Source organism: Lipophrys pholis, assembly GCF_963383615.2.
Source record: "Lipophrys pholis genome assembly, chromosome: 2".
Lineage (NCBI taxonomy): Eukaryota > Metazoa > Chordata > Actinopteri > Blenniiformes > Blenniidae > Lipophrys > Lipophrys pholis.
Genome location: NC_137636.1, coordinates 12,524,108 through 12,552,048, shown reverse-complemented (window position 1 = coordinate 12,552,048; position 27,941 = coordinate 12,524,108). Strand labels below are relative to the sequence as shown.

At 38.8% G+C, this 27,941-nt stretch overlaps 1 protein-coding gene across 1 annotated transcript in view; it reads right to left on the bottom strand.

The window, feature by feature from the left end:
• Positions 1-27,941, bottom strand: part of syt7b (synaptotagmin VIIb) — a gene marked incomplete at its 5' end in the record, with an annotated part of 81,968 nt that overhangs the window by 34,154 nt on the left and 19,873 nt on the right. The window contains 3 exons of the mRNA XM_080458056.1: positions 8,126-8,260; positions 9,012-9,091; positions 18,704-18,807. Coding sequence (XP_080314182.1) covers positions 8,126-8,260; positions 9,012-9,091; positions 18,704-18,807 — 319 coding nt within the window. The remainder of the gene's footprint in view (positions 1-8,125; positions 8,261-9,011; positions 9,092-18,703; positions 18,808-27,941) is intronic.

Below are 27,941 nucleotides of genomic sequence, written 5' to 3'. Positions count from 1 at the left end.
GGCAAATTCCCTATTATTTTATTTGTGTGCATCTTTCCTGGAGGCCAGCAAGAAATGCTCAAAATACATTTGTAAAGGTGCAATAAATGCAAACCACTTAAAATGTGTACTCTCTACAAGTTTCTGAGTTACAAGAACACAATGACAGGATGGGCACCGTGTACAGTAGTTTGCAGCAATTGCCTCTCCAAAATGAAGAGAGACTTCGGATCTAGGTTGTTTTCCCGCAAATTGACCCAAACACAAGTCGCAATTCCAGCTGGAAGACTTCACACTTGTCCCAAGTAACAGCTTCCACACACTTAATATTGTATCTGGTTTGCTGTATCTCTGCAATAGCAACACCCTTTTTTGTTATCTTATTCTCCACAAGAGGTGAAAAGCGCAAAGTGAGCTTTCACACAAGTTGGCTTATTGCTGTGTGGAGGCACTCATCTCTTAACAAGCATACTTTAAGAGTTTTGTATTTCGTTTTTTTTTTATTTAAATGTTTTGCTCCTTGGTTAAGATCAGGATATCTGTCAGGTAATAAAATGCTAGAAAAATGTGTCTATCTGTAAGAACGTAAGAATAAATATATTAGGCAACAACTGTTAAATGAACATCCAACCATATGAATTTAACAGTGTAGTTTTTAGAGAGGAATAATCAAGTGTCTATGTGAAGAATAAATTCCAAAAAACGTCAACTGACACACACATAAAGTTCAATAAATCAATACATTTGGCAGGATTGATGGTGACAGGAGGCCAGACATCTGGGAGCTGGGCTACGTACTAACACACTTTGCCAGTGTGTTCAGTGTCATAAATTTGGCACTGAAAATACTCATTTGAAGACTCTCAAGGTCTTACAACACACACACTCACTCACACAACTTTCCTCAGTGATTTCCACGATACTTGTATCTACTTATGCTTTCAGGTACTGTGCATCAATAGTGCCAAAGTCATTCATGAGCCCAGAGCTTGAGCCCTATTTATCTGCTGTATCCTCTTACTGACTTACAGGGTTATTTCTATATTTCTTCTTCCTTGAAAGGCAATTAGATTGACTGTAAACCTTGAATGATTTTGTAATTAACACAACTTGAGGAGGGTAGAAAACAAGAAGAGCAGAGAGAAAAAAAAAACAACAACAACAAAGAGAAAAGAAAAGCGTATGAAAGAAACAGAGAGAGAGCGGTAAATACCTCGAAATAGAAAACCAATTCCAGAGGACAAATGAAAATAAAGGTAGATGATTTAACACGGGGGGGGGGGGGTGAAGTGAGAACAAAACAGAAGAGTGAAAAGTAATATGATGGGATAAGTGAAATTCAAGTTCAACTCTAATATTTTATTGCCCTGTTGGTAAAAAGCCAAATGGCATACCACTATAAGAATGACTTTAACACTTGTGAAATAATTCAAACACAGTGTCTGTCGGGTTTGGCTCTCTAAAGCTTGGTCTATCTAATGGTCATAGACGCAAAAGAAAATAACTCTGACAACTCCCTCAGCAATGAGACAACACACGCAAAAACACACACTAGATGCTGTACATACACTGTCCAACTGATTAAAGTGTTTCCTTATTTGTCGCTTGTGTTTTTCCTCTTGGCATGTGTTCACTTATGTTGCAGTGTGCTGAGTTCTTCGGTGGCGCATTACTTCATTATTATGTGCAATAGAAATTCTTGTTGTCTTCAGTCCAATCAAGAGGAAAATCTAATTTCTGAAGACAGTTTTTCTTTCCACTATTGGATCAGTCTTATCTATCATTCAAGGACACAAGGTATCATGAATACAGATTAAGCGACAATGGAAGAGTGATAAAGGAATAAAAGAAAGAGAGGCTTTACTGTGAGGCCACTGTAGTAAACTTTACCGCTCCTCTACAACTTTTTATCTTTCTGTCATTTAGTCTTTGACTCATTAAAACTGTTTATGAGTGAGGATTTGATTATCTGGTGACAGAATCATGTTAAATGCTGTTTGCTTGTTAAACGTGCAAATGGGTTTGACCAACAAATGCAGTTTTGTCATCCAGTGGCTTTATTAGCATTTTCACATCTAACGAATATTTGCATGTAAGAGATGATTATGTGAACATAGAACTATTTATAGAGTTTGCAAGCCTGCTGAGTCTTTGATGTTATTGCATTTAGAAATGTGTGGAATGAGAGTAGTTTCATATTCCAGAAAAGTACATTTAACCCGACTGTATTTATAAAAAAAAAAAACTTTGGGGAATTCAGATCAAATGGATTAAATTAGATTTTTATGATTGTATAATTGTCAAAACAAGTTCTAGGACTGAGAGCTTCTGCTCCTTTTTCTGGGATAAAGTTAACTTTCAATATCTGGCCTTTTTTCCAGCATTACTATGTCCTTTTGACAGTACTGAGAAGCCCATTGACAAATGTTTAGGCCAAAATTCAAGATATAAATATTCTAATGGCCTAATTCATCAAGACGCTGTACAAAGGGTGCCACATTGCGTGCACAAGCAAATTGATTTCACTTTCAGTTTGCATATGTTTTGCAGGTGATCAACTAAGAATAATACCGTGATTGACATCAGGTGCAAACAGGAGTATTTAGATGAGGGTTTTGTATGCTGTCATCCCTATTTACATGAGCACAACCTGCTCAGAACGGGATCACTTCCATGTTTGTTTGCTTGTGTTTACCATAGAGGGACTGAACAGTGACTGGGCCCTTGAGCCCGTGGAGTTCTACGTGGTTGTGGAGAAATAAATACCACAAATATGCGAGATGTCACAAAGTAAAGTTTTGAGGTACAAGACAGAAAATATCTTAGAATCAAGTCTGCAAACAAATGTTTGTCATCTGGGGAAAAGCCTCTCGTCACATTAAGAGCAGCACCTCCGCTGAAGGCCGAGTCAATTTGCCTCTCCCATTCAAATGCATTAATATAGATGCAATCACAAAAAAACGCAAGCATGTATCAGACTTGATAAATCACATTGTGCACTGTACATTAATATATCACATCACATTTCTCCCAGCTCATTGCATGATATGGACCACACGCCCCAAATTCTATATTCATGACGGTAAGTAGGCTAAACAGTTTGTGTTATTTTGTGCATCTATCAGACATGTTGGTAGATCAACATCCATGTGTCTCTACTCTGAGTATGTGCATGTACTATCCCTTTTGAATTGTTTTTAGCAGCTCAGAATCTAGGGATTATGGAATAAGAGCGTGTTAGACCTTATGTTACTGTCAGGTAAACAATACATCAGAAGATTCTAAAGGATGCCATTATTTTCAACATTATCAGTTATAATCATTGAAAAACGTGAAGTCACATTTTGCCCTGAAAAGAGATGTACACAACCATTGTAAAACGGTCCTAAAAGGAAAACATGTAAATGTTTCCTCTACAAAATTTGTCTTAACAACAACAAAGATTTTGCCTTTCGAAACAACTCTTCGGCTAACTTTATAGTCCAAATTATTGTCCTTTTGCTGACAGATCATGTGTTGGTTTGAATCAGTTCAAATCCAACAGGTGTAGGTACCCAACACAGATACATTATGTACCCAAGCTTGTGACCAATACCTTTTATACAATAGTTATGGTTGCACTTGTTTAACTGGAGTTTATGCCAATGCTTCACCTGTGAGTCATGCAATGTTATTATTGGGACTAATACTTCTTGAATCAGGAACCCAGAACAACACTTCCTTCTTTGTATGCCAATGATTAATAAACACTATTTACACTTTCTGCTATTTATGTTTATCATGGTTGCTACAATCGACGCAAAGAGCAAAATCCATCTCAGTACCGCTTTGCTGGCAAGACAAAATTGATTCAAAAATATCCACAGCTACAACAGTGAACTTTGGTTAAAATAAAGGAGCATTAAACTATTTTGCTGGAAAAGGCTTCATTTGTATTATTGGCTTGATATAACTCGTCTCCTGCTGTTTATGCAGCAACCCACTCAGAGTTTAAAATGCTGTTACTTCAGACAAACAAGCATACTGTTTCGGAAGATCTTCATAGAGCATCTGTTTTGTTTGAAATTCCAGAAAACTGCCTCAGCCTTCAGTAAATTGGAGCCTGCAGAGAAACTGCATGAGTGTGTGGCGTCACTTTGGCTGAGACATCAGCTGGTGGACAGACATTAAAACTGCATTTGTTTATGGATGAGGGGGTTCTGTGTCATGGAGAGACTTCAGTGACTGCTCATGTATTCGGCAGAGCAGCTGCCTCTTCTTTAGGTTGTCTTGACATTATCATGGTGTCAACATTATCTCACCCTGCATCCAACCAATTGCATGCAACAGTTTCATTCATGGTTTTCTTAGAAAACCACTTCTCAGATATACAGGCCATGCTGTTATTGTGCCCACCGTGACCCCTCATGCGTGCCCCATGTCACCATGCGCAACTCACTTGCTAAACCGTAGGCCTCCGGCATGCATGTGGCTCTGTATCGTCTGCCAGCGCCCGGCCTTGCTGCCCCCCGTCACCATGCTTCGAATGCTGTCACTGCGACTTGGCCCCGCCCCAGAGCAAGCACCACCCCCGCTGTCACTGGTCCCCGGTGAGGGTCCAGCACCACCATGCCCACCCTTATCCGCAGCCCCACTTGGAGGAACAGTGGGGCAGATTGTCCACAGAGAGACACGAACAGACAAGAAGAAACCACGCAAAAAAGGTACAAAAAAAAAAAAAAAGAGAGAGATAGACGGGAGATCGACGGGAGACAGACGCACAGACGCACAGAGGCGGAGAGCAAAAAAGAGTTGTCAGTTAGTCAAACCAGTTGGAGACAATCTGTGGACGCTCAATCCATGAAACCAGTGATCCAGTCATGAGTGTCCAGGGAATTAAAATACAGAACAAACTAGGAAGAGAAACTACTTGTCCTAAAAGACCCAAAATAAATAAGCTGAAAACATCTGAACTAACATTTGAGAAAACTGGAGAGTTTGTTTTGTTTTGTTTTGGAACCATGAAAAAACATTTGGTACAACAGTTCTGTTCAGTGCTGCACCAGTTCTGACTACGTGCAGTAGACACATTTTTACCACAATATTGTTGGGTGTTTGATCAGTGTGGAATTTAATTACATTGCTTAGATTGTTGTTGCTGCAGCCACAAAGGCCAAAACCTTCTGATTATTCACATAGTTAAGTGAAAAATGGACCAAGAGATGGATCAAGTCAGTCCATTTCAACCCAAACAGAGACAGCCAGTGAAAAGATACACCTGCTGGCTGCAGACGTAATATGTCTAGATTTTAAAACCACAGATGAAGGTAAGAAAACACTGGCTTCTGTGTATTTCCACAATTGAACTGCAGTTTCAACAAACTCAATACATAAGCTGCATTTTCACCAACATTTCAAAATAAGTTCTATCTTCTTTCTTAGCATGCCGCAAATGCACCCAACACACCTCGACTTAGACATGACAGAGACGAGTACAGACAGAACTGACTTTAGACCTTCTGAGTGAAAACAAATTACAACAACACACAGACGCACAAGACGAGAGCGTCATCTACATCATGTAGACACGAATGAGTTTACAATAAACAATGTGATGTTTTCTAGCTATGTTTCCTGCCTAAACAGTGTCCAGACTGCTATCAACGTTCAGCATCTGATTATTCATAATTCATATTTTTGTAATATTGTTGACTCGTTTGATGCTTTGCAAGGCAGCTTTGAAGGTGCAACTCAACTTCTTCTCGCTCCGAAGCGTCATTGTTCTGACAGTGAGGAGTTAGAAAAAAAGAGATTCGTGATCTACAAAAAGAATATTTCAGAAATACCACCATTGCCAGCCTAATAATAGCCAAAAAGATTAAGCAATTACGTCAACAACTATATGAGATCCAATGACAACAAAAGCAGTAATCACGACTGCTCATTTTACATCACTGCGCAGAGTAATTGATCATCCTGTAGCTTCGAAGGAGTCAAGTGAGTTGTAATTAGAGAGGGTGAAACAGAGGCCCAGGTACGCTGAATGTCTCCGTGACTGTTGTGAGATGCATCTGAATGACGGAACAGAGGTTGATATCAAATGGGCATCTTACCATCCAAACACTTCACAGCTTCACTCTACACGAAGGATACAGTGGCACTATTTTTGGAATGGTGCTCAGTGGAACAGACTCAGGGGGGCTATCAGGCAGCCTTAAAGCACTAAAGCTACTATGAGCCATAGAAGGAGTAATGACAACAGGCGGAAAACACAGAGTGAATGGAGGAAGAGGTGGTGGTAGTAAAACATAGAACTTTACACACACACACACACACACACACACACACACACACACACACACACACACACACACACACACACACACACACACACACACACACACACACACACACACACACACACACACACACACACACACACACACACACACACACACACACCTAGTAAAGAAGAAGTGGAGCAAAAACAAGAAAACAAGCATCCCATTAAAGTAACAGCAGGACATTTCTCTAATTTTGCATATTTATTTTCGAATGGAGGGTTAGATGAGGCGATTACAACTACTCTCAGCTCTGTGTGTGTTAATATGAAGAAACAGCCAGCTGCCAGCAACACTGAGCAGAGAGGGAACATCACAGGACAGCTATTCAGCGGTCCATAATCTGGCGACCAACATCGGCAAAAACTCACAAATCAGTCTTGTTATTTAGTAAAAGCAGGAAGTTGCTTTCATAGTAGTTTATGTGCAATAATGTCCTTTTCTCGTTTGGTTGTCTGGCAAACAGAACGATACAAGAAAGTAGTCAAGCACAAGCTAGGAGAAAAACTAATTGTTGTTTTCACACTTTGGTTGGACAAACAAGGTGTAGCATGTTTATTAGACAGCTGACTGTGCTGGTTAATAGGGTATATTGCCTTTGCATTGAAGCAGGCAAAGCTGCCTTCAGACATTTGGGCAAAATAACCAATCTATTGACTGTCGCTTCATATTTAATAAATAACAGTGCTTGAGAGTGTTGTTGATCATCTAATCTAGGCCTCTTGCAGAAAGCAAATAATTACGCTCCCTTAAATGTCAAAGTTTCCTAAAAACAAAACAAACAAAAAGAAATAAACCCCAGTCAAGGATGAAAAGAAACTTTTAAAAAAGAAAATTAATACCAGTCAACCCTCAGCAGGAAGTCTTAATAGCTCCAGTGATCCTGGGAAGCATATTTGATTATGCTTGAGTCGAGAGTCCAGGCTTATGAAAAAGGTTCATATAAAACAATCTGCTCTCTGAGGGTTGTCCATCTCCATGGTAACACACCATGGGCTGCAGGTGAGCAGCAATGAGGGTCTAGTGGGGCTAGCAGGGCTGTAGGCAACGGGGCTTTCAAACATTTTCATTCGTACACCTTGAACATGATACAAACTAAACAGCTTCTTTCCCAGCTGTATTCATCTGAGTTCTTGCTGTAACAGCCAGGCAGAACGCCAACAAAGAGTGTCTGTCTTAGTTTTAAAGTCTTCCTAAAATTTTATCTCATAGCTATTCATGATTTAAAGCCTCTTACATTCTATAAACTTTAAATATATTTGGTTTACCTTTCGCAGGAATCAACATTTTTCTTTCTGCAGATGATAATTTAAAAAATTGGTTACAATTTGCGACAGGGTTACAGCAGTCCTGCGAATCACAGCAATATTAAGGGATGGTGCTGCACATCTCCATCAGGTGCCGCATGGGCAGCAGTGCATATTAAACACCACTTCGCCGTGGACATGCCTGAACGCAGAAACATGAGGATTACCAGGGATGAGAGGTCAGACTTCTGTTAAAAGAAATGTGGGCAGACAGTGCTAAAAAATGAAGCTGCTTACCCCCTGTAAGGCTATTAGATATAACCTTTTTACTGCTCGGAGTGATATATTGATCAACCTTTGCTTTTAATTTGGAGAATATTTTATCTTGTTTGGGAGACATTTATAGACTGAAAGAGCAATTGAAATTACAAATTTCGCTTCCTACGCATATGATTACACTGCTGATAATGTCCAACAGTCATGGATCACTGGAGGAGTTCTCCAAGGTGTACAGAGCCCCTGTTCAGTACAGCCCTGCTGAGGCAGAGAGGTCCCTTACCAGCCATGACTGAGACTCACTTGGGCGTGAGGCGAGGGTCTCCGTAGGGGGCATAGGGAGACATATTTAACAGGAACTCCTTTGGCGGGTAGGAGCTCCACCTCTGTTGCACATTGCTGCTGTCATTGTTATTCCAAAAGTCTCTGTCTAGATCACTGCAGGCAGAGACAAAGAGAGAAACAGGTGAGAGGAGCCAGCAGTTGCGGATATATAAAGAAGTTACAAAAGAAAAATTGAAAAACGTTGACAGATAAAATTAAAATAATAAGAAGCTGGGGAAAACTTTATAACAAGAACAAAGTTTGAATAATTTGTCATGTATCGAAAGGTCAGGGAGAGGGTGTTAATAAATGTGAGGAATGGAATTATTTCAATGCTTGCAAAGTTCTAATTTTCAAAGAGTACTTATGCCATTCGTTAGGCATAGATACTGAATATATTTGCTCTAAGCAAATGTGTTGATATTAAATTTACATCCATGTCCAACATAACAGACATCTATTCCGAAGGAAGTGAAGTGCATGTTTTATCAATCTGTCAGTCATGAAGAATCAGATAAAACTTTGTATTGAAGGAATTCATTATTGTTGTGAATAATATAAAGAAATTCTTTTTTTTTGGTCATTTACATGAACTTGCATTTCCCAAACAGATCAGGTTGTTTTTATTTCCTAAACAAAATGCACTGACCATAGACTTACCACAAACAGAAAACACACTTAACAGTATTTCTGCAGCATTTTTCAGAGATTGTAAAAGCCAACTCTTTCAAACAATCGCTGGGAAAATGTAACATTCAAAACTACGCATGAAACTACAAGCTTTGTGGTCAGAAGTAGCCGTTAAAACATGACACTATCACCACATCATTGTTCATTTCCATGTTACCTCCTCCCCGACACTTACTTGATGGCTTTATTTTCCCCTCGACCTCTCACAGACTCTGGTGAGCCAGCAGCCTCCACCCCTGGCTTATTCCTCTTCCCCTGAAAAGACATGAGACAGACGCAAGGGTAAAGGAGGGGGGAAAAATAACGCTTATGTATTGTATGTGGTTTCGCCACAAAAATGCTCAATTGGGAGCCCTTTGAAGCAGCTTCAGGTTCAAATGCATTAAGAAAAATGACATAAATGAGGGAAGTGCAAAAAAAAAGAAAAGACAAAAATGGGTTCATGCCAGGACTGCAGCCAGTCGGCTTCAGAGAATTAGAAGGTGATGAAGGGGCACTTCACTACAATGAGATGCAAAAACACACTATCATGCATGACAGATGTCTGTACACACAACAGGAAGGAGAAAGCAGCTGCAAGCTGCAGAAGTCCGGGAGCAACCACGTTTATATATTTACACATATACTTTTTTTTTTTTTTTCACTTTTAGAACAAGACATAGTGTTGGGTGTACATTATGAACATGTCCAAATATTCATTTTAACATTACCACATATATATTTATGTTCATTCAAGGCATGATTTTTAGACTGCCGTTTAGAGGATCAAATCAACTGCCAGCAACATAATGAGCCTAGTGTCAAATTACACACACTTGGCATCTTGTGAAAATAAGTTGAATTAAGTAGGGTATTTATTTATTTTTTTTGTAAATAGCGCTGCCGCAAAGCAATCTCAAGTAAAAATCTCCTCCCCTCCATCACAATTAATGAATGTAAGTAAGAATGTAATTAGGTCGGAAATTGAATTGAAGGGAGCCATAGCCTGATCACGTACGGTGCATCTCTTTAAAGAAGCGGTAATCACAGATTAAAAGCAGCCGCTGAACTTTATATCAAAAGGCAGTCCGACAATTAAACCCAACATTAAGTTCAAATTGAGAAAAACAAAGACGTTGGAGATATTTAAATAAACACACACAACTTTTCTTTCTTTTTTTACAAGTCCTAAAACCCAGTGCTCCCTTTGAAACATATTGTGAGACTGCCTTTACTAGATCTGTGAACAGCTTTACCACTAAATGGGTTGTGTTTTCAGAGAAGCAATATGTGCTCGTTACAGTTACTGGCCTCTATGCTTTATTGAACTTTATATTTATTGAACTCTTGTGGGTGATAACACTGAACTCTGTCCCGCTGAGTCACACAGACCCTCGGCTGTTACATAATGCTTTCCCAGCACGAGCTCACGACAAGGACATGAAGAGCACATATGCAACCAAATCTTCAACAAGAAGGTCCGTCCTCAATGTGCTGTGAAAAAAAAACTGGAAAAAAAACTACTTTTCAAGTGATACTTTTTTTAACAGATAAAATAATTGCTGCCTGATCCCATTTGGTTATTTGAACGACTTTATGTTCACTGGCTGTAATTAATCACCACTTCATCAGCCCGACTGAGTTTTAATTAAATGTGTCACGTTTTGATAAATATATTACATACATACTGATCTTTAGAATGAGAATATTACACCATGCCATAAAGTTATAACTAACATGTGATGTAGGTGGTCACATCACAATGACATTTTAATTTTGACTTTCATTTTGAAGGAGCCCAAACAACTGTGTGATAGGGGAAGAAACATTATTTTAGTCTCTGCTTCGACACGGGTACTTTCTGTTGACGTTTTCTCTGGAGCGGTTTGGTGATAAATGTGTGTCTTCTCTCTGCCCTCCCAACCTCTTTTTAATCTGAACCAGATCCATCAAACATAGTTGGAGAGTGATTTATAACTTCATTCTTTGATGTGTCTGTTACTCCATCCCTCACCCTCGGAACTGAAACGTTTCAGCGCCACAATCTCCTCCTCGAGGAAAGACTACAAAAAGAAACTGGACCGACTCCACGAACGTGCACGATTGAAGGCCACAGCTGAGCAGCTGGTTCACACTGGGCATGGCTGCATTGTAAGTGACAGCGCTAAGCAGCGAGACACTGTGCAGCCAGGTAGGAGACGACGCAAAGCCTCAAAATGAGGACAGCCTGACATCGGGATTTGCTCAGCCGAATGGGATTGTGTTGCGTCAATGATTGATGACAGCCAGAGGAGGCGGTGATGAGTGGCTGTCAGAGATTTGTGAACAGAAAGATGACTTTTTGAATGTATTAATGTCTTTACAAGCAAATGAATCTTGAGATTAACGGATTTAACAGAGCTAATAAACTTCTTAGTAATAAGAAATATAGGAGACAAAGATGTAAATATTAAACCTGTTAATTTGGAAGAAAGACAGACTGCTTCCCACAGTGTGATCGATGCTACATGCTGCAGCTCGTAGAAATCTCGAAGGAAATGACACTTTAATAACCTTAAAATGACTTTTAAGGTTAGAAATTAATCGGAAACTTATGTAATTAATAAAGCTGACAATTAGGGCTGATTGTCTAGTTAAGCTACTACATGTTTAGACTGCTGGGAGAGCTACATTAAGCTTCAAAGCCCTCTCACTCTCCATACAGTCAAATGTGACCATTTCATGTTACTAACGTTCTCTCTCTGTCCTGTAGCCTGTGCTCTTTCTCTGTACCTTCCTGCAGGATCTCTGACGGTGGAAACTTTATGGTCAGAGCCTCCTGCGTCCATCACATCTGCAGAGAGTGTATCTATAACAATCTGTTTGTTGCTTGCTGCTCTCTGGCTCTGGACTCTTCTTTTCCCCAACTGAAAAAAGCATAAAGGTGCTACCTTTGAGGTTTGGCTCTGAAAAGCTGTCTTCTTTTTAAAAGAGGGTTTTTCCATTCCACTGTCACCTATGCTTGCTCAGGTGGAATGGTTGGGTTTTTCTGTTTCATGCTTTGCAATGACTATGTTGTTTTGGTGAATAGACACAAATGGAATTGAACCAACACAATAATAAACTCGGCAAATGATGGTTTGCAGGTTGCCACAGGTAAAATACAAGTGTGCAACCACAATATTTGTGTTGTTCTCTTTAAAAGGTTATAAATCAACAGAAATACCAGATTTAAAAAAAAAAAGTTCCATTCTTGATTATCTTTATTTAGTTCTCTCTTAATGGCACAGACAAGCAAGAGTTACACAAAGTACTTACAGTTACTTGAGTAGAAGTACAGATATTTGGGTAGGGGGAGTTATAGTTTAGTTACAGTGACCTAATTGTAGTAAATGTAAACAAGTATACGTTTTAACTTAACTTCTAAAAAATTATTAAGGTATTTTTAACAGTTTCCTGGTGGTGGATGTCAGTATATTGTGTGTGTCTGTGTGCACATGTATACACAGACATGCAAAGACTATTGCTGTTACAATATTGTTAGTCCGTATGTGTACACAGGCACATCCAATAGCAGTGACACATAATGATTCAACTTGTGTCACAGTTTTGAAGATGAAAATAACAATTTTTGTTGATAAAATGTATAAATAAAACACTATGAATTGCTGTAGTTTTTGTATTTCTTATATAATATATATGAAATTGTTATCGTAGATCAGTTACAGACTCATTTTCAGTTAAAAAGTTTCCGTTTTTAATGTTCTTCTGTTCAAAGCAAAACTACTAATCTCTTTAATTAAAAAGAATAATTTCCTTTTATTGTAATCATATTGTAGACGCTGTTAAATTTTTGATGGCTTCCTTTTCAGTTGCTTCTTTCCAACGTTTTTGTGTCAAAGAACAAACACGTTTGTAAGAGGATTTCTTTCTTGTTCTTCTTTTTTTTTGTTTCCAAGGCAGTTGTTCACTTTGAAAGCAAAGTGATGAATGCTAAGCTCATATCTAGTGAGATATACCAAGCAGTCTGCAGGCTTTCAGACAAAGCATGGAGCTGAATGTTTTACTTAATTCAGCTTTCAGTGTCCAGCATACAGATGCCCCCCCTGATGTGTTCTACTGTATCTGTCTCTAATGCATCCACAATGCGCTCTATTATTTATCATGCCACATCTCCAGTGTCCAGCTCAGCAGCACAAACATTTTTAACAGCAAGCCAAGCCGGGGGCCTGAACCTCTATGTGCTGACAGCAAGCCAATACGCCGTAAACATACGTACATACAGTAGGCCAAGGACACAACAATATACCATTCTGGGACTGAGAAGGAGAGATTTTCAACCGTGAGGAATATGCTATCAAGTGCAGCTCATCTATCTTTAAAGAGAATCATAAAATCTTCAGGAAGCTGGAGAGGAGAGGGTGGAGACGGTACAATGTTATGAAAGTGTGGGAGGATGTAAGAAACAGAAGGGATGATGGGGAGTATGGGGGGGGGGGCACTGAGTACGGTGACAGAGTGGAGGGGCATGTTAGAAACAAAAAAGACACAGGCTTGAAACAGAAACCCGACTAATGACGCTGTGCAGAGGATGCTAAAGAGGAGCTGAACTGGAGAAGTTAAAAGGGATGGAGGGCGGAGCCTTGTTCAGAGCAGCGTGGCTTTGCTTCCCAGCAGAGCGGCCCCTCGAGTCGTGCTGTCATCATGTTTGTCACACACCTGGATGTTGAACAGCGACCAGCAGCACCTTCCCTTCCTGCCTGTCTGAATCCCTCCGCAGCTCTTTCTGCCACCCCACCCCCACCCCTCTTTTCCACTCCAATACACCAGCCAATGGCACGAGACCAGACTGCTCCATCTCTCCTGGAGGAAACTCTCCTGAACAAAGCTTTTTTGCGTGATTTTAGGAGCTCTACCTTACTAAAAATGTTAATACTCAAAATCGCTAGGATATTTTGTTTATGCAGCGTAATTTATCTTCTGGCAGTCGCTAGTTTCATAATTACCGGAATGAACTGATTGAAAACACTTGGCAGCATTATTAAGATTAGGATAAGATTGTGCTTCATGCTAAATGTTATTGCCTCCTTTATCTTGTTCTTCAAATAGATACACGCTTGTTTTTATCTAATTAATCAAGAAAATGAATTGTTAATTACCTTGGCCAACTGTTGTTGGCCACAGATATATGAAATAGCATTTGTATTTGAGATGTAGTATAAAATTACATATTTACAACACTTTACACCATTAATAACAGGATTTTCTTTCTTCTGACGTTTTTCAGCATTAGTTGGTATAACTTCTAATTTCTACAAATAATGAGAGAGCAAACATAAAGTTGAGCACATTCTGAAGTTAACATAAAGCCAAAGGAAGTAAAGCAGCAGTGTTGTGAATGCTGTGTTATAAAATAACAGTCGTAAAGCTACAAAAGCTACCGTCTCTCTCTGTCCTGTTCTCTGCTAACTGTGAACAGGAGCGTCATCTGAAGCTATGGTCCACTGAAACTACTTCACGCCTCCTGACAGCAATATGAAAAATGCTGGAATCAAGTATTAAACACATTCGTGTTAACCCATATCCATGAGACATGTGATATGTTGGCAACCGCGAATGAGCTTCATCACCAGAAGAGCTTTCTGTTGCCTGCATGTTTGTTAATCTGAGCTCAGTTTGTTGCCACTTCTTCATCATGGTCATCAGAGCTTCAATCTATTTCTTTCAAGAGTCAAAAATGTCCAGAATGTAGCGCATCTTCCTCCAACCAACTACTGTAACTTGAATGGGTGAATCAGAGCTGACAGCTCAGCCAATGTGCCACAGCGAATCTGAAATAATAATGCAGCGTTCCCGTTATTAAAACAGGTTTGATACAACCTGAGTTACTTTCCCAAATAACTGATTACTATGAATTTACAGTAAATGATGAGGAATTTTCACAACTTAGATACTAGTTACTAATTCAATTAAAGACTTTCAGAAACTTGTAAAATAAAGCCCAGTAGGGATAAAATACAATGAGGTGCAATGTTGAATGAATCTATGTTAAATAAATAAATAAATAAATAAATAAATAAATAAATACATACATACATACATACATACATACATACATACATACATACATACATACATACATACATACATACATACATACATGCATGCATGCATACATGCATACATACATACATACATACATACATACATACATACATACATACATACATACATACATAATGAAATAAATAAATACATTTTTACTTAACATTTTGTGTGAACTCACATTTCAGCTCTAGTCATTATTTTAGTTTTTTTTCAATTTAACCTTTATCAGGAAAATGACCACATTAAGTCTTAATTTCTTCACACTAGAAATAGTAAGTTACTAACAGTAACTGAATAATAAATAGTTGCTCTATTCAAATGAGATAGGTGTGGTTTGGGTCGGGTTATGAGAGTTCATTAAAAAATTATGACAACATACAATTACATAAACTCAGTTGTGTTTTTTTGTCTTTGCTTTGACTCTCTGTCTGCCTTGATTTAAAAAATGGAAAATGTTGACTACGACACAATGTTCAATCACAAGGACTTTGACAGGGAAGTAATAAAATAAAGCAATTTTTTTGTAAATAACTCAATAAATTGCTGTACTTTAGTATTCAATAACCCTTCACAAAAATCCAAGAAAGATGTCACATGACATTTAATTATATATTCCAAAACAACTGTAATTTTAGTATTACAATTCAAACTAATTTTATTCCATTTTATATCACCTAAAATAATATGTAAATCAAGTGTAAATAATGTCATTACATTCAGATAATACTAAGATTAATATTGTGGCAAACAAACCAAAAACAAAAAGGTGACATGGAGGATTTTAGAAAAAAAAAGTACTATGAGGGTAATGAAAAAGAAAGAGGAATGGTGGTGGAAAAAAGGAATCAACGATGATGTAACAAGGACATGAAGATAAAGTGACAAAAGGAAGGAACACAGACAAGAATATTCAGTCTAAAAACAGAGGAAAGGCGACACAAATAGAGAAACAAAGATAGCATACAAGAAAACTAAGAAGTGGGTTTGTTTGTTTGGTGTGTGGAAATTCGAAACACCACTGTAGAGAAATGAAATCGTTCAGCTCAGCTCTGTTTTGTCCAAGCAACCTGGTAATTCACAGCTTGCGCACAGCATGTTTCATTAACTGTTGAGCTGCTGTCACCTTTCAAACAGGGAGACAAACGGCGGGACAAAAGGGAGACGAGGGGAAAAATAACGCCGGACGAAGCGTCGAAAAATGCCCACAGATCACAATTTTAAATGTATAGGAGGAATTACGGTAGCTCCAGGAGCCAATAGCTCAGAGTGATGCTCATTAACATATGAATCATTAGCATGGTGCTGCAGGCTGAAGGCGCACTGCCATGATCCGCAAAGCTCACAAAGACGTGTTATGGCCCCGAGCGCCAAGGCCTCTGATCATGTTTGCTGTCGTGAACCAACATACAACAGCCCCCCCCCCCCCCCCCCCCCCCCCCCCGTGCCAGAGAGCACAGAGAGAAAAAAAACAACACAGCATTCAACAACAACACATAGAAAGACATCCACGTATACGTTCAGTTCAAGGTCACAGCTTCATCAAAAGAAAGCCTGAATGCCCACACAGCCATAATGCATCTTCACCGCCAAGTACCGTTCTTCCCGGGTCAATGTGAAAGAATACGACTGTGAAAGGTGAAGGAAAATGTGCATTTATAAAAAAATGTGCCCCTCAACCACAGAAATGGATGTTTAATCTTGCTACTCTTTTGTGCAGTTTGTCAGAAACTTTTAAGTCCCGACAGCTGACAGTTAGTATTTTGTCACGACTTTAATCTTATTATATTATTCTTTGGACAGATAGATCAAGATTATAAACTGCAAAGATCTGACAATTCTTTTTTATTATGTGGAAGTTTAAAGTCATATTAAATTCAAAAAAAGATGTTTTAGAGCGGATGGCTTAAAAATGTCATTTAGATTCCAAAAGTTTTTTGGGGAGGATTTGAGTGACTATCTTTGTTTTCATTTATTCTCATGACTGATCTCTTAATTGTTCTATTGATCATTTTATCGTGACGTAAAATCAAATAGCATGTTTTGCCCAGATTTTTTGTTTTATTGTTTGTTAAAGGCAATTGACATGTTTGAATAAAATATGAATACATTTGGAACAAATAAATGTGAATGTTTGTTGTTAATAGAAATATTACAAATTGAAATAGCATCAAACCGGAGGATGAGCTTTTTTTTTTTGTTGTTTTTTTTTTTAGAAAATGTGAAATACTACAGTAAAGGGCCGGCCCATTAGATAACTTAAGTTCTGCTAAACTTAATAATATCTGGTAATATAAAGCAGTTTGTCACATGGTTGTGATGACCTGCTGAAGCTGGTCTGCATCAGTCGCAAAACTCTAAAGTTTGTTTTCTCTGGTGATGCTGCTTCAAAGTGCAGTCCTTGAACACACAGAATAAGTACAAGAATTTACTCCTGGGATTAATAAAGTAGTTCAGTTCAGTTCAGTTCAGTTCAGTTCAGTTCAGTTCAATTGAATTGAATTGAATTGAATTGAATTGAATTGAATTGAATTGAATTGAATGCAAGTCAAGTCAAGTCAAGTCAAGTCAAGTCAAGTCAAGTCAATCAATGTATTTACCTTTGAGTTCAATAAATAAGAACTTACATTTTCACATCTCAGTAATACACCACTTTAGGCATTAACCTTCCTTTTTTTACACAATTTTGAACACACTAAAAACAGTACGGTATTGCACAAGCACAAACATCTGACATTGTAGAATATTAATACCAATAATTATTATAATTATTACATTAGAATAATTTCTCATTGAGCTAACAGTCGTGAGCTTTTAATATCACATCTTGTGCACTGATGGATGACGGAACAATTAATGAAGAATATCTCTATCTAATAACTCCCTAAATTGTTTCCATATATTTCAAAATCTTAAGAGATTTTTACATTTTACAATTACACTTTCACGATTGTTTTCCATTTAAAACGGTCTGTATACCTGTAAATAACCAAAGCATTACATCATGAAACATTAGGGAACAAAACTACACAGATTAAGCGTCACACACAAACAAATGATTTCAGTTAGCCTGATGAGTTTTGTGTGACATACAATAAACAAAGATTAAACAGTCTACAACCCAAAATCTGCTTTTTTTCATGGAAGGAATAAGTAACTATAAATTTCAATGAACTTTGCATCATTATTCATCTAATCTCTGTTTTTCTATATTGTTTATATCTTTTTTCTGTGTCATTTGTTAATATTTATCCAAGGCGTGGTTCTCCTTGCACATAGTTAAATCTTTCGATTGGTATTAATTTAATGTCTTTTAATTTAGGAATGCATTTTATCTTACTCTTCACTATTTTTTGCAAAATGCCCTTGTGCATTTTCTATTGATTTACTGACTGTATTATTTTAGTGTCCCTAAATATCAAAGTGTCTTTCATCTTACTTTACGTGTAAGCAGCTGATTACTTGAATTTCCCCTGGTTGACATAAAGTAAATAAAACAACTGCCAAGTTTTGACTACAGCTTGGTGTAACATTTCTTGTTTCATGGTGGAGGGAGGGCATGCGTATCATTTCAACTGATCTTGTATTGCGATGCTCAGGGAATTTAGCATTTAGCTGAGAACGTACTGTCAGAGCCCTGACAGAGTGAGATTAGAGTAAAAAGCCTGAATCTGGAGCTCGGTGAAGTTGCCGTTCATCTCCATCTCCAAGCAGCACATACTGTTTAGTTTTTCAGGACTTAAAAGCAAACGCCCGTACGGAAACATGCTTGGTGAGATGTGAATAATCAAAAGTGAAACTTACCAGTTTACGTTGACACCAGGTGCAGACACCACAAAGAGCTACCAGCCAAACGGCACAAACTACGAATGCAACAGACACCAGGAACACACTGAGAGACACTGAGCCTGAGGGAGAAACACAACGACACATGCAGATAGGAGTATTAGTACACTAAAAAAATAAAACTTGTCATGCTTTATAGTTCACTGTGAAACCTGTTAAAATGTGACAAAACACAGTGTCTTCCGGCGAACGCAAATGTTTTATAACGTGCCATCGTTTCTGCCCTTCCCCATTCATCACAGTCATCTGGCATGTGTCATCAGTAAGACAGAGAGAAATGTAACAGGGGCGACAGAAAGGCGTTGAAACGGCATCATGCTTACGTTCCCTGCATGTATCAATGAGAGATGTGCACATGTCAGGGAGAGATAATATCGTGAGGCCAGAAGCCATGCAATTACCAGCTTCCGTTTTCTCTCATCTATCTTGTAAAATCCTTTAGCAACTTTGTTCTCGTCTTGACAGATAAAAACTTCCTCCGTCGTCTTCTATTCGTCATCTCCATTTACTTTCGATTACTGGCTCTCAACGATGCTGTTCACTCTGTTGTCTGACGAGTAATTCCAAACGCAGCGGCACAGATGCAACACATTGTTGACAAACAATGAGTTGGTAACCGCAGGTCGATCATTTTCTAAATTCCTCTGAGCCGGGAAAAAAAAAAAAAATCCAACATCTAAATTCTCCTTTATTCCACAGGTTTACTTTTCATTCTCACTTGTGTGCTGTTAACCCCTATGTATTGTAAAAGAGGATGAGATGAAGTCACTGAATTCTACTCCACTCGACACTCGGATGTGTTCCAGCTTCTTCTTTCATCATCTTTCATCAATCCAACCACCCACATATCCATCCACCTTCACACCATCATTTTCCACATCAGGTTTTTGGGCAAAATGTCCCGGAGTGTTTGTGACTCCAGCACAATACTTGGCTCAGGCTCAGGCCATTTTAAGGCTTCTCTGTTGATATGGCACAAATGGCAGTCCATTGCCTCAATCCTATTATGGACCTTTAGATGTTCTTGGTTCGGGTACGAGGTTGTATGTGCCGCAATATAATTCAATGCCATAATGCTATGGGGCATCCACACCAATGTTTTGGGAGATCTCCTTCCACAAAGTATATTTCATTGTAATTCTTGAAGGAAGAAATGTAGACGTGGTGACACTTTCTGACCTCTTCAATCAGACAATCCTTAACTTGGTTCTTTTTCAGTTGCAACCAACAAACAACTCCAGCAAGCAGAGGACTGAAAATGCACAACGGGCGATGCAGATGTGATGCGTTACCATAAATTGGCCTTCAGGGAGAACATGCAAACTCAGCCCACAGGCCATGAGTCAAATCCAGGTCTTGTTGTGAAACAATCATGTTAAGTACTGCCACTCATGCATATTCTCCCATTCAAGTTCAATAACCCTGTATGTATAGCTGTATTGTCGGCTTATTATGCCATAATTGTTCTCTCTGTTTAAGTTTAATAACGTGTCTCATGTGGAGGTGCCGCAGATTGAGTCTCTACATTGTGTGCAATTCCACTTTTTACTTCAGGGGGCATCAGTGAGCCCATCAAGAGGTTACCTTTCATCTAACGCCGCAGTAATAATGACGCTTTGTTGTTTTACTTACCAGTTCTTAGGCGAGATGAGCTCAAGAACCTACAACACTACATGGGCTGCTTTTTCCTGATTTTGCAAGAAGGTCATGACGCATGTGATTTAAGGATTCAGAGCTATTGTTGAGATATCAGAAGCAGAATAGATAGTATTATCAAAGTAACATTTGTCCTGCGAGCTTTTCTTTTCTGGGTTACAGAGCTGCTGCTGTAGTGTGTTGTGTTGTCAAAGATTAATGTGCGCTTCAGAACAGTGTGAAATTGCACAGTTTGATCCACAGTTACCGGTATATAAGTGCATCTGTTTCACTTTCTCTCCAGCAGCTCATTGTTGCATTTTCATACAATTCAATAAATGTAATAAAAACTTCTGACTTTTGAAAGTTATTATTGTAAAAAGTGAAAAATATTTTGTGTGGGTATAGCAGTTTGAGAGGAAAACTCAAGTCTAAAGCCCACAAGTCTACATAATCAGAGTTCCATTTTAAATGTCCACTTCTTTCTACCTGCCGACCTCAAAATTAAAGTCTATTCAACAGTTTGATGGGGTATCAGATTTTTTGATTACAGTGGCAATTAAGATGGCAGGGTTGAATTTTGTGCACCGAGCCTTTCACTCTGGCAGCAGCGGGTGGGTTGTAGTAACCTCACTTTCAGAAGTGTTGCAGTGCATAACGGATAAGTGCTCTCAATCTCACCAGTGTTTCTGTTCCAATTTAGAGCAACAAATACAGGAAATCAAACAGCCACAACAGTGGGAACAAAAAGAATAAAATGAAAGACATACTTTCAAGTGAGAAAGAATGACGCCATTCAGACCTTCTACAGACCTCCAGCTGTGGACACCAGTGTCTGATTAACACTTTTATTTGGTAGTGTGTTGTCATCTGATTGTCTTTATGATTTCAGGCATTATTGTCCCAGAAAAATGTATTTGATGCACGATAACAGCTCAGCACCAGTATATCTGAGTTATCCTCCGAATCGTAAAGTTTCCAAGTTCAACAAGAAAAGATTGTCAATATTGACATACCTGCAAGTAAAATCTGTGGTTTTGTTTGTTTTGTAGTGTGAAATTGTCTCACTATGCAATCGTTTTAATGCTTTTATTGTGGCTAGGCTATTGTGTTCAAAAGATTTGAGGATGCAGGAATTGACTAAATTCGATCCACAACATAATGCCAATAGCAATGAATAGCCTACTCTTGTTAGTTTTTATTATTATAAAACAAACAAAACAAACATGATGAATACGACAACACAGATATACCATATTTTCCAGACTATTAGTAGTGAGTAAAAGTTGTTTTCGTCACGTCTCATTGGTGTATAAGACACTTATTCATGTCCCGATGTAACTGCACTGCCGACAAGTTTTGGACAGTCGCTTCCGTTTGAGATCGATCTGCAAATTTATTCCTCCAGCTCTGGTCCATGGAGCTTTGAGCCCGTGATTAGCCTTCTGTGTTGTCCTCTTCATCGATAGCAGTTTCTCTGCTTTTCTCACAGTTTCTCAGAACCCTTTTCTGTTGCTCTGTTTCCATTTCTCTGCTGCATACTTCCTAGTTTTCACTGTAAATTCTGGTGTGTAGCATTACCCTTTTGGTGACATTATGTCATTCTTTTTTTTTTTTCTGATGGAGTGGCATTCAGATTTTTTTGTTTTCAGGTGCCTCTCTTGAAAAGTAAAACAGAGTGGGGAAAAAAAAAATCTCAACGTTGTAGATTTGTGGATCTGTGAATTCAATCAGCGTTACAATAAGGGAAAGTCAATTCAGTCCTCTCTCTCACAAGCCGCAAAGCCAGACTTTCCCATGTCCACGACTAAAAGAATAAATAATACATTTATACAGGAGCATGACTCCCCCGGACCTCACTGATTTCTTCAATGACCCAACCCACCCCATTTGCATAATTGAATCTAATCAGTGTGAGTGGATTAGAAATAGGAAGAAGACTTATTAGAGCCAGGTATGAATGTAAATGGTGTTTCAGAAGACATTACAAAGATGTCATCCAGCTACGGCTCGCATCTTAATACCATGTAGATTAACTGGTTCCCTTACTGGCCTTAGAGCTTCAAGCTATTTGACCTGTTCCTCTACTAACTTCATGTCAAGGCAGATTGTTTTTGTCACTTTTGTGCTTATTCATTTATTCATTCATTCATTCATTCACTCATTGATTGATTGATTGATTGATTGATTGATTCATTCATTCATTCAATACTTTCTGCCTGTTTTGTTCCCTTTCAGTATCGCTGCTGTCATTTCGGATCCCGCTGCCTGTCCTGCATTAACCCCACAGTTTCTGCATCCTCACACTTTTCTCCTCATCGGTTCTTCGTTCCTTCATCACTTCAGTACTTATGCTAATCCGGTTTTGATTGACAGTCAAACTGTCCCCAATTTTGGTTTCCAATTGTTCTTGTCAGATCACCTGAGCAGCTTTAATACCCTGCCTGTTTCAGGACTTTTTCTTATTTTTTATTCCTTTATTTGTCCATCCACTCTCCTTAGCTTGGCTTGGTTGTTGCCTGCAAGCTTCTGGTAAAGGTGAATTCTTTGGACTTTTTTTTTTTTTTATCCAACTCCAAAGTTTGTGCTAGTATGACAGGATGAAATGTATACAACCCTGTGAGCTATGTTTACCCTGTGTGGTAACTTTATCAGAAATAGTTTCAGGTCTGTGCTGTTCAGCAGCATTGAAAGCATCTGTCTCCACTCATTCTGCTTCAGCAGGTGGAGGTAAGATCTGCACATCCTGCCTCAGGACCAGGATCTCAGGAGCCTACCTGTTGCCCAGTTTAAGAGTTTGCTGTAAATCTGTATAATAGATATCAAATCATCTGCAAGGCAGTCTGCTCTCCGAGCTTAGATAACCTGAAGGTGCTTTCTGTAAATCTTACCATAAAGGTGATGAACAGTGTTTTTTTAGAGACAAATTTCTGACACATAAGGAGGCCCTTGCCCATTTAAACAAAGCTGAGTGACAGTCTTGTAGTTTTTTACTTATAGTATACTGTATGTCTCACCTCACTGTGATGCTCTGATATAACACTTGTGTTAGCTCAACCTTCTGCACCCTGCTGGAAATCTGTATGATCTCTGGAGGAGAGGAAAAGTACATTAACGTGAGATGCAATAATGAATTCTATTTCTGACCAATAGTCGGACGAAACAGAGAACATCTTCAAAAGTGTACCGTACCTGCAGCAGATCATGGCTGATATGTATAATGGAGAAATGGATGCTGTTGTTCTGCCTTTTGTTCAATAAACAATTCACGGGATGGTAAAAATAACAATACAAAAATTCCATGCTCATTGTATTGTATTCTGCCAAACACAAGTAATGCCATCAAATATATGTCACCACTGGTTTTCATTTCCTTGTTGAAATGTTAACATTCTTGTGCGACCACAAAGCAAGTGTGTAAATATTTTCAATGTATTGCAACGTATGTATGAAACATCGAACTACAGCTTAAGTGTGAAAATAACCCAAAGCAATGTTGGATAGAAATTGGTTATTTGTGAGACTTTTTCTTTTCCTAGAGAACACTGAGCAGCTCCATCAACATAGGACATTTAAGTGTAGATTTCATGAAAGCTGTCATTTGTTTTCCCATTACAGTTAACAGATTTAAGGATTATATTTTAAGGATTTTACGATTTGAAGTGTTTTTATATGACCTTCATTGGATATCTAACTTTAGATGAAGATGTCAGGATTGATCCTTTGACAAGTCGACATTATGACGGATTTGAACTTAATCAAAACACACGTCGGGGTCATTGTCCATACTGGCATACAAATTGCATCATAACAAAAGCAGACAATATTCTTCAAAATATACTCGCCGCAAAACTTGAAAAAGAAGTTGGGGGAGTTTTGTGAATTTAATAAAAGAACAAACTAAAACTGTTGTTTAATTTAGTCACACAGCTGCAATGAAATCCAAGGACAAAATGGTATTTATTTTTTTTAAGAGATTTAAAAAGGTATTTCATGGCCTTTCAAATTAGTGATCTGCTGCACATTAACTCTGATTTTAACACTTTATTCAAGTTGAAAAACTAGTATCACTCCTCACTGTATGTAATGATGTTATGCCAAGTCATGGAAAGTTCAACAAATGTGAATTACATCCAGATGAATTGCCTACTGTGCCGTGTTTCCTATCATACTGGGAACCTCCCATGGCTCCAAGAGTAAACAACAGACTGTTGCCATAACTCAAACGCCCTCTATCTTTCTTTTTTTTTTTTTTAAATCTATATCTTGGAGTCACTGCATATACAGGCGGATATAAGTCACTGGATGTGATGTAAAGACTTGTTCATAATTAATCACAGGCAGAGGCATGATGCCATTCTCCTTGTTATTTTTGTCTCTCAGCTCTCTACTTGTAGAGTCTTTATCAACTTATTGTTTTCATTCATGACAACTAAATGATTTGTAATGCAAAATGTTTTGAACGGCTAATCTGAAAAATTGCCTACACAAACCTGTTTTTTTCCTCTCCCCAACCATTAACAACCCATATGAACCTTTTACTGTTTGGTGTAGCCTTTGATTAATGCAGACCGAGCTGCTCTCTGTTTAAATGTTTTGTAAAAGCCTTTTTCATGTTCACAGGCCGAATGATTGATGCAGTAGGAAAAAACAGCCATAAATGGTGTGAAAACAAATCCAGCTAAAATCTAAAGTAACAAAGCAGGTCACCAGTACCTCAGCAGCCTGTTACTGTTTATTATGAATAATACAGAGGTCCAAACTATCACTTTTATTGCCTTTCATCTGAGTTCATAACTGGAAAAAAACCACCAGAGTGGCTTCTTTATGCTTTTTCAATAAGACAGTTAGGCGCCGAGCCACTAAAATGTGTCATCATCAAACTGAAGTGGGTCTGACAGCACCATTAATCAATACTTATGTTAACAGAAATTAGATCACTTTGATGCATAAAATGAGGGTGATCATAATGACAAACAAAAAAAAATTAAAAATGACCCGCATAGGAGATGTCAAGTCTGTCTCTGTGAGAGAAAGTTGATGCGTGCACACACTGGATGGTGTTGTTGGCTCAAAACAAATTCTTGATGTTTGGTCTGGTCAATTTGGGGTGAGCACTGCCATCTGACCGACAAATGCTCCTCATTACAATCCTCTTCCAGACAAACTTTGGAACTCTTCAAATTAAGTATAAGTGCAGCCCTGATAATGCATCCATCTGTCCGTCCGTCCATCCCTCCATCCATACATAGCCACTTTGTCCAAGTTAAAGTCAGCGGATTGTAGGCAAACACCCCAAATCATTACAGGTAAAACATTGAGTCGGCCACTCACTCACATAAAACCATACTTTTTTTGTGTCAGTAATACACCAAACACAAACGGTCCTGGCCCACATCTAACCACTGTTAGCCAGGAGAGACAATTACTAAGAATTAACCAAATACATCTATACTAACTAAACACAGCATGTTACGAGCGGACAGCTTTGTAACTGACAGCTGGTAAAAACACCGTTACAATAACCCCACAGGTGTATTTAAATTACACATAACATCATTTTAAACACTTTCAAATAGTATTTGCATAATAACTCCAAAAAATTGAATGATAATATGCCATCTATTTCATCTTTACTATGCCACATCGTCCCTATGGCATATTGTCTGAGCACTTGATATACTCGTCTGTCCTCGCCACCATAGTGCGCTGACCCTTTAGATCACTTTGTTTCCCACGAAATAACTTGTTTACCGACAGAAAACAGACAACAACATAGACGAACATTAAACCAGGTTGTGACAAAGTGTAGTTATTCTTTAAAAGAAAATTTTAAACTTGTCTCTCTTTCTCGCTCTCAATTTCACTAAAACACTCCCCCACATTGCCTCTGCTGATCCAGTTCATGCTCCTTTCATTGTGGGGTCCAGTCTCTCTCTCTTTGTCAAATGTGCCCCCGACTCTCTCTCATATTGCCTTTTCTTCCACCTGCTGTGCTTATCTGTTTGTGCTCCGTTCACTCAGCCCATGGTGTTACCGCCTGGCACGACACAGAGAATAAGCACCATTAGTCACCAGAGACCTCCCGAGGAGCGTCTCCTGCTATAGGTCGACACAACATGGAGAGGGCCACCACTAAGGGAGGTGACCCTTGACTGGCACAACAGACGCGCTGCCAGAAGAGCTGCGATCAGTGGGAGGAAGATGGGCAGCCAATTATACAGAACACCAAAGCAGAATGAACGGGAAAAGAAAGTCTCTGTATGAAAGACCACGACTGCATCAAAGATCAGTGTCACTTCAACCATCTGTGTTTTGCGCCTTGGTTCCATCGGTATGATAAAAATTAAATGGTGTAGCTCACCGGTTTTGATGATTACTTTTTCTCGTCCTCCTGATAAATGTTCAGCCTGTAAGGTGGTGCAGCAGTTAGCGCTCTCATTTAAAAGCAAGACACCTCTAATTGTGGACTTAGTGAGAACATGCAAACTCCTTACAGAGTCTCAGTGGTGTGTTTTGTTTTTTCTTCTACATATCCAGGTTTCCTCCCACAGAACAAAAACATGTGTTTGAGGTTAATTGGTGACTGTAAAATTGCCTGTAGGTGTGAATGTGAGTCACTGTCTGTCTCTCTGTGTTAGCTCGGAATATGGACGGATGAATAAATGTTTGACGGTGAGAAACTAAATGAGGAAGCCGTGAAAAGTGTAAAGGAGTACGAAACAGGTTACAAGCAAAAACTCATAACCAGGGTGGAAAACAGTTTTAAAGAAATAAATAATGTCATCTGTAAAATCAACCAGCCTGCTGAACACAGTTCAGTGGTGGCGTGATAGTCTTGTAGCAGCATCACCTCAAGGCATAAAGCCCCAAGGTTCCTCCCAGGCCGGGGCCTTTCTGTGTAGAGTTAATGAAAGTAGCCTGTGCTTGGGTGGGCTTCCTACAGGTAGGGGAGAGTGGGGTGACATGAGCCACCCACCTTTTACTTATGCTGTCCTGGAGGTAAAGAAAAATGACACAGAAATAGAATGAAACCATATACCATTATTTTAGGATGTCTGCTATCAAATGAAATCAGAATGCATATCTGACAAACCTGCCAAAAATAATGACTTGTGCACCTGGGGCTCAACTTACGGAATGGGTAAAAGTTAAGCCATCTTGGAGTAAACTGACAATCTGAGTTTTACCATGTCAACCTGGGCATATTGTGCTAACAAACAGTTTTAACAGTTTTTAACTTGTGAGAACAAATCACCAGTTAGTTTGAAAACTATTTATTCAAAACAGCTATTCCATATTCCAATTGTCAAGGTTGCAGGGGATTATAAGCTATTCCTCCCTCCTCCAGTTCCTCCAGCCTTTTGTGGTTGAGGTGGCTTCTTCGGCACATCACTCTGTGGCAAAGACATCTCATCCTTTCCCTTGAATGCAAAGGAAGGTTTAAACCATTACGTGGTCTGCTAGCTCCTTCTCTACCTCCTCTGAGAAGACACTCTTTGCTTCTGCTGTTCCACCATACCCGTCTGTTTACCCTCTTATTTATGTACCTCCTCAATGT